This window comes from Caloenas nicobarica, chromosome 25 (genome assembly GCF_036013445.1).
Source record: "Caloenas nicobarica isolate bCalNic1 chromosome 25, bCalNic1.hap1, whole genome shotgun sequence".
Taxonomy (NCBI): Eukaryota; Metazoa; Chordata; class Aves; order Columbiformes; family Columbidae; genus Caloenas; species Caloenas nicobarica.
This window is the reverse complement of record NC_088269.1, coordinates 6362419-6369495: the sequence shown is the minus strand read 5'-3', so window position 1 is coordinate 6369495 and position 7077 is coordinate 6362419. Positions and strand designations below refer to the sequence as shown.

The 7077-nt window shown below is 56.4% G+C and overlaps 1 protein-coding gene across 1 annotated transcript; it reads left to right on the top strand.

Moving 5' to 3' along the window:
* Positions 1-291: 291 nt before the first annotated feature.
* Positions 292-2091, top strand: NKX6-3 (NK6 homeobox 3). The gene is made up of 3 exons (XM_065651576.1): positions 292-673; positions 1615-1784; positions 1861-2091. Exons 1-3 carry the CDS (start codon positions 292-294, stop codon positions 2089-2091), a joined length of 783 nt encoding a protein of 260 aa, XP_065507648.1.
* Positions 2092-7077: the final 4986 nt, after the last annotated feature.

Below are 7077 nucleotides of genomic sequence, written 5' to 3'. Positions count from 1 at the left end.
CGTCCGGCCAATGGGAGCCTCGTATTCTAATGCGCCTCGTCTTTATCAGAGAAATGTTGGCGCTGCCGAAGCCAAGTTCAGTGTTCGGGGCTGGAGCCGCCGCGGGGGTCACCGGAGCCGCCCGGCCCTGCCCAGGCACTGCCCCCAGCCAGCCCGACAGGGTCCCAGAACCTCCCAGTACCTGCCAGCCAGGGCGGACGCTGGAGCCCAGTAGCCCCCTGGCTGGTGGGGATGGCCCAGCCATCGCGCCACTGGGCAGCTGGGCTCTGAGGGTCACTTCGTTGTGCAGCCATGGACGCCAACCTGCCGGGCACCTTCCTGCTCAACGGCCCCTCACTGGGCTCCTTCCCCGAGGTGAAGGCACCTGTCTGCCAGTACTCGGTGCAGAGCTCCTTCTACAAGGTGGGCCCTCCGGGGCTTGGCACCCAGGTGGCTGCCGGCACCCCCCACGGCATCTCCGACATCCTCAGCCGGCCCGCAGCGACGCCGAGCAGCAGCCTCCTCCCTGGCTACCCCCATGCAGGTGGATTTAACGGACTGAGCTCCCCAGGTGTCTATTACGGGCCCCAGGTGGGGGCCCTCCCCAAGGCCAGCGGGGAGTACCTGCCGCGGGGCCGGAGCTGCTGGGCAGAGGCGGCCCCGGAGTGGCGGGGTGGCCGGCAGTGCGGCGGCCGTAAGTACAGCGGGGCCAGGGCGGGTGGCGGGTGGGCACCGTGGGTGGCAGGCGTCCTGCAGAACCCTGACCCATCGGCAGCGCGGCAGGGATGTGGGGCAGCTGCCCAAGCTGCATCTTCTCCATCGCCCTGCATGAGGCATGGCCAGTCACGTTGCGGGGTGCCCCAGGACGGGAGGAATGACCCAGCCACAAGAGCTGCCAGAGCTCAACCTGCCGCAGAGGCTTCAGCTCGAGAGCAGGGACAGCTCCAATGGCAAAGACAAGCTCTTTGCTCAGCCCCAGGCAAGCCACAGCTGGCAAGGACATCCCATCCCTCTGGCAGTGTCACCGGGGTCCGTGTCCAGCCCAGCCTGGGGCAGGGATGGGCAGGACGGCTGCCCTGGGCCGGCAGCGCTGCCTGCCTGCAGGAGGGGGGGGGGATTGCAGAGCACGTTGCTGCTGTGCTGGGGGTGGGTGGGATGGGTGCACCCGCTGTCCTGTGGGGAGTCCAGGTGATGCACTTGGAACAGACGGGTCAGGCAGCTTTTCTGTCCGCTCCTGGCACAGCTACGAGGCGACCAGCTCTGCTTGCCTTCCCGTCACCATCCTGCAAGGTGTGGGGCTTGGGGGCAGGGTATTCCTGGTGCTCTGTGTCTCTGGGGTCACACACTGCTGCTGAAGACCCTTCCCCTCCCAGCACAACAAATTAGGGCTGACCCTGAGCAAGAGGTGCACAGCCTGGCTCCGGCTCTGTGGGGCACATGCAGAGAGCAGCTCAGTCCTCCTGGGATGGCACTGAAGCCAGAATAGGGTCTTAATTTGGAAGGGAAGCGGTGTGGAGGGACTCAGTGGGTGCTGAGAGCTGGCAGGTGTGCTGGTGCCCTGTTCAGGAAGGGGAGAGCTGCCCAGAGCCCTGTGCTGCAGCGTCCAGGGTTCACCTGCCTCCTGCTCTCCCGCAGCCCCTGCTCACCTGACTGACGGCATCCACAAGAAGAAGCACACACGCCCAACCTTCACGGGGCACCAGATCTTCGCTCTGGAGAAGACTTTTGAGCAGACCAAGTACCTGGCGGGTCCGGAGAGGGCGCGGCTGGCCTATTCCCTTGGCATGACCGAGTCCCAGGTGAAGGTGAGTGTGGGTCCCTGCGTGGCACAGGCTGCGTGGCGTGGTGGCTGCTAACCAAGCTGGTCCCATGGCACGGCAGGTCTGGTTCCAGAACCGACGGACCAAATGGAGGAAGAAGAGTGCCCTGGAGCCCTCCTCATCCTCGCAGCGGGCGGGGGGCTCTGGTGGAGAGCGGACAGCCTCTGAGGCTGAGGACGACGAGTACAACAAACCCCTGGACCCTGACTCGGATGACGAGAAGATCCGGCTGCTGCTGAGGAAGCACCGCGCGGCCTTCTCGGTGCTGAGCTTGGGCACGCACAGCGGCTGAGCGCCAGCACAGCCGCCCCTCTGGGTATTGGGCGCCCGGCCTGGCCACCTGCTCCCTGCCAGGGGGTGATCCCCCAGCAGATGCTTGGCTGTGGGGATGGGGTGGCTGCCACCCCTGTCCTGGTGGCTCCTGCCCAGGGGTCATGGCTGGCAGGGCTGGCAGCAGCATGTGTGGGCAGCATCAGGCATGGCCGCGCTGTCGGCGTTGCTGAAATAAAGGTCCCAGCCCCAGCCAAGTCCCAGCACTTGCTTCGTGGGCGTGTGGTCCAGGGTGCCAGGGGCTGGGATCGCATGCATGGGGCAGGGTCTGTGTGCCAGGCAGGGGACGGGGCTGTGGCTGTGGTGCTGTATGTGGGGCAGGAGGAGCCCACAGGAGCGGGGTGGCCCTGGGGACGTTTACCAGGGTTTTCCCCAGTTTGGGCGTGCACCGGCTGCAAGAGGTGCTGGTTCAAAAGTCACTCGTTGGGGCCTCTTGTTGGAACCTATTAGCAGCAAATAAATATCATTTATCTTAACGGTGTGAGTGAGAGCCCATTCAGCTGTCGGGGCTGCAGGATTGATGTGGTGTCGATAGTCCCGGTGTGTTTGCTGCCAGCCTGGTGGCCTCCCCCCGTGCTGCACCCTGTGCAGTGGGAGCTGTGCACGTGTGTGCCGCAGTCTGCGCAGCTCCGGCTCCCCATGGCTCAGCCCTGGCACGCCAGGGGTGGGCGTCGCACCAGGCTCTCCTCAGCTGCGCGGGATGCCAGAGGGACGGCCGCTGGCACCCAGTGCCCAGCGAGCTTGGCAGTTGTTCAGCTGAGCGCCGAGTGCCAGCCAGGTGTGAGCAAACAGACCGGCCGTGTCCCAGGAGGAAATCGATAGGAGATAAGGTGCTGCTCGCCCATCATATGCTGTTTTGCAGCGTGGCACAGGCATGGAGGAGGTGTGGGGGCTGCACCCCGAGCTGCACTCCCTTGAGGCTGCAGGTAGCACCTGAGGATGGGCCAGGGGCCACGTCCTCCCCTGGGGACGGCCCAAGCCTGTGAAGTGCTGCGGTGATTTGGGGATGCAGACTGTCACTGTGTCACCCATCAGCTGGGGCCCCAAGGGCCACATTTGGTTTCGAATCCCTTCCAATCTGTCGCTTTCTGACGTGCTGGGGGGACTTTGCAAGGAGCCCTGGTCACTTGGCAGCACTTTCCTGGGACTTAGGGAAGGCTGTTCCCCCCAGAGGTCCCTGTCCAGCCCCCCGGTGAGTGTGGGGCTCATGATGCTCCCTCCTTGGTCACGCAGCTCCTCTGCTGCCACGGTGGCACAAATGCCAGTGGGTGGCAGAGCTGATGGACCCTTTGCAAGGATGCGGCAGGCCAGATCCCACGGGCACCACAGTGCTGGGGGATGTTGTGTGCCCCAGCCCTGTGACAGCACTGGGACAGCCACATCAGCATCCACGGGCAGAGCCAGCACTCGGCAGGAGCTGGTTCTGTGTGGCAGGAGAAGCGCGGGGCTGCTGTTGGGATATTCTTTTGACATTTTCTAAGCTGCCCAATGTGGCTGACAATTTTTAATGTACTAACTGCCTGGTCCAGTGAGCTGATTAATTGGTGCTGTGAAGATCAATACAAAACAGAAAATTAAAACAATTTTAAAGTGATTAAGTAGTTTAACACCTGTCTGATGCCACGTCAGGGCTGGGAGACAAATAAAGCAGGTGGCAAAGGGCCTGCTGTAGCCAGGGAGAGTGACAAATCGCAGCCCCAGCCTGGCTGCCCCACACATCCCTGCATCCCACTGCCCTTGCGTCCCCGCAGCTGGATGGTTCCCGAGCAGCGCAGGCTCCCGCTGAGCACTGTCCTGCTGCTCCCACGGGATGGCACCAGCCGTCGCTCCTGCGGCAAAGTCCCGCCAGCGCCGGGGTCCCTGCAGGGCGCACAGAGCCTGGCCAAGGGCGAGCGCCTGCTCTGCCTCCCCAAACCCACCATGCGCCCCCAGTCGGGCACCCGGGACGTGTGGGCAGAGCTCAGGGCGTGTGGAGCGAGCGCGGGCAGGGCAGACTGGCAGGCAGATGGATGGCAGCCCCGCTTCAATTCCGCATCCCTTTTCTCCCAGACAAACCCCGTCAGATTTTCATAAATCAAAGCGCCACACTGTTTAATAAAAATTTATTGACTTACAAGTGATTATTTATCAAAAGGCCATTAATAGCGGCTCCAGGAATGATGTGCTACTGGGTGGTGTGGGGAGACTAATAGCAAATCAATGCCGGCAGCCGGGCAGAATGCATATGAGGGCCGCCGTCCCCTGCAGGCTGCACGGCTGCTGCCGCTGGAGCCCCCAGCCCCTGCCCCGCGGGCCGCCCGACGCTCCCCCCCGGTTATTTATTGCTTACAAATGAAATGATCGATACTTTTAATCTAGAGCTAAATTTATTAACTTTCCCATCGGAGAGAGACATATTGACTGAGGGCATGGGGAAAGGGACCCAAGGAGAGATGGATGTGCAGGACCCCCACGGCTGCTGCGGCCGGGGGTCCCGCGGAGCTGGGGGTCCCATGGAACCGGAGGGTCCTGCACGTGGCGCTCAGCGGCGACAGAGTCGGGGCAGCGGGCGCTGGGCCGGAGCCGTGTGGCCGGTGCCGCGGGGTCACTCGGTCTCCGCGCTGTCCCGGCCGCGGGCGATGCCCGCACGGCACGAGCCGTGCCCAGCGCCTCCCGAACCGCTGCAGGTGACGCTTAAAAACTGCAGAAATGTCACGGTGCCAAGGAGAGAAGGGTTGGTTGGGGTCTTTTTTTGGTGTGGTTTCTTTTCTTTCTTTTTTTTTTTTTTTTGTTGGTTTTGGTTTGGTTTTGTCCTGTAGGTTTTCGTGTGTGGTTTTGTTGTTGTTGTTTGTTTTGGTTTTTATTTGTGTGGTTTTTTTCTTGTTTTGTTTGTTCTTTGTTTGTTTTGGTTTTTTTTTCCTGTTGCGGGTTTTTTGTTGTTTTGGGGTGTTTTGGTTTTGGTTTTTGTGTGTGTAAAAGTTTTTTGTTGTTTCCTTGCGTGTTTTTTTTTTTGGTTGGTTCTTTTTTGTTTATTTTTGTGGGGGGTTTTTGTGTGTTTTCTTAATTGCTGTGGGGTTTTTTTTAATTGGTATGTGTGGTTTTTTCTTCTTTTGTTTGTTTTTTTTGGTAGAGGGTTGTTGTTGGTTTTTTTTTTTCTTTTTTTCTTCCGTGTTTTATGTTTGTTTGTTTGGTATTTTGGTGGGGTTTTTTGGGGGAGTTGTGTGCGTGTTGTGGGGTGTTGTTTTTTTTTTTCTTTCTGGTTGGTTGGTATTTTGTGTTTTGTTTTGGTTTGGTTTTTTCCTTCAGCTGCTTTTGTTATCTTAAGTGCAAAGCAAAAGATACCAGGCTTTGTTGCTGTTTCTTTTTTTTTTTCCCTCTTTCTTTAGTGTATTTTATTGGTTGGTTGGGTTGGGTATTTTTGGGTGGGGCTTTTTGTTTGTTTGTTTATTTTTTGTGTGTGTTGTGGATTTTTGTTTGGTTTTGTTGCATTTTTTTTCGGTTGGTTGTTGCGGTTGTTTTTTTTTTTCAGCTGCATTTGTTAAGTAGAAAGTAAAAGATACCAGGCTTTGCTGCTTTTGTTTTTCTTTTCTTTTTTTTTAATCTTTTTGTGTGTGTTTTTTGGTGGGGTTTTTTGTGTGTGTGATTTTTTTTATTTGTTTGTTTGGGGATTTTTTTGGTGGTTGGTTGTGTTGGGTTTTTTTAAGTAGCAAAGCAACAGCCTCATCCGTGCTTGAGCACAGAGGCGCGGTCGGCGCTGGGAGCTGAACCCAACGAGTTCGGTGGAACAAGTAACCAAGCGCTGCTGAATGGCCGCTTAATGCTGCAATAAACCCTGCGGAGGGTCCTGCAGGTAACTGGGGCCCCGTCAGCGCCAGCGGCTGTTTTGTCTCCTGTAGCTCAGGAGTGTGTGACACACGTCAGCCTGCAGGTGTTGTTACCCATCTCCTGCTTGGCTTCAGCTGCTCTTGTTAAGTGCAAAGCCAAAGACACCAGGCTTTGCTGCTTTTTGTTTTTTCGGTTGTGGTTTGTTTTTTTTTTTTTTCCCAGATCAGCTGCCGCAGCTGAAGTTGAAGTTGGGCACAAGATTAAGAACCCGGGGTAACGGTGACAAGCGTGGGACAGTAAAGGCCTCTCCATCACAAACAAGAGCAGCCCGATCTCTCTCGGTGGGGCTGGACATTAACAGGGACCATGTTGAGCACATCACTGATAATTGATGCAGGGTTTGGTAACGTGTCTGTGTGTGTGTGTGTGCATTTGGAAAGGGTCATATTTTGAGCATGACAAGAAGCAAAGGCAAATCAATTCAGCATAGAAATATTTCCCATAACTGTACATTAACAGCTCACATTAGGCGTAGCTTTACACCCCTGTGCGGCAGACTGTGCGTACACCTGCAGGTATCGTACTGGGACCGGTTTAGTTTATTTGTGGATAATTTGATGGTCCCGGGGTAGGTGGAAAATAGCACACGGTGGAAAATGGGCGTCCTCAACTATGAGGACACATTGTCCATACCTTAGGGACATGGTTTAGCGCTAGATTTGGGTTATGGTTGGACTCAGATGATCTTAAGGGTCTCTTCCAACCAAAAATGATTCTATGATTCTGTGACCAAGCTGACCCAAAAGACGGGTGTTGAAGCCACTTACAAAGCAGGGAGGCTGCACAGAAGTAAATAATGTACGTGAGGGTAAGTGCATTGTATCTCTTCAGAAAAGACAGGGAGTTTCTGGACTCTTTTTCTCTCTGTTGCTTTCTTTTCTCTGTCTCTTGGTATAGTGGTGTTTCATGCAAATAAAAACAAGTAGGAAGTAAACTACCTCGAATCTATGTTGGCAGCTAGCGCAGGGAAATTCAAATTTAAGGACACTTACACAGAATAGCTGTTCTGACCTGGGAGGCTGCAGATGCCCTCCCCCAAAAAACAACAGTTGGGGTACAAAGGAGGCATTTAAAATATCGCTTT

Bases quoted from the DNA above. Each gene is read 5' to 3' on its own strand.
- NKX6-3 (XM_065651576.1), top strand. From the start codon at position 292: ATGGACGCCAACCTGCCGGGCACCTTCCTGCTCAACGGCCCCTCACTG. The intron at 674-1,614 runs GTAAGTACAGCG...GCTCTCCCGCAG, and splicing joins TGGCCGGCAGTGCGGCGGCC to CCCCTGCTCACCTGACTGAC. The intron at 1,785-1,860 runs GTGAGTGTGGGT...ATGGCACGGCAG, and splicing joins TGACCGAGTCCCAGGTGAAG to GTCTGGTTCCAGAACCGACG.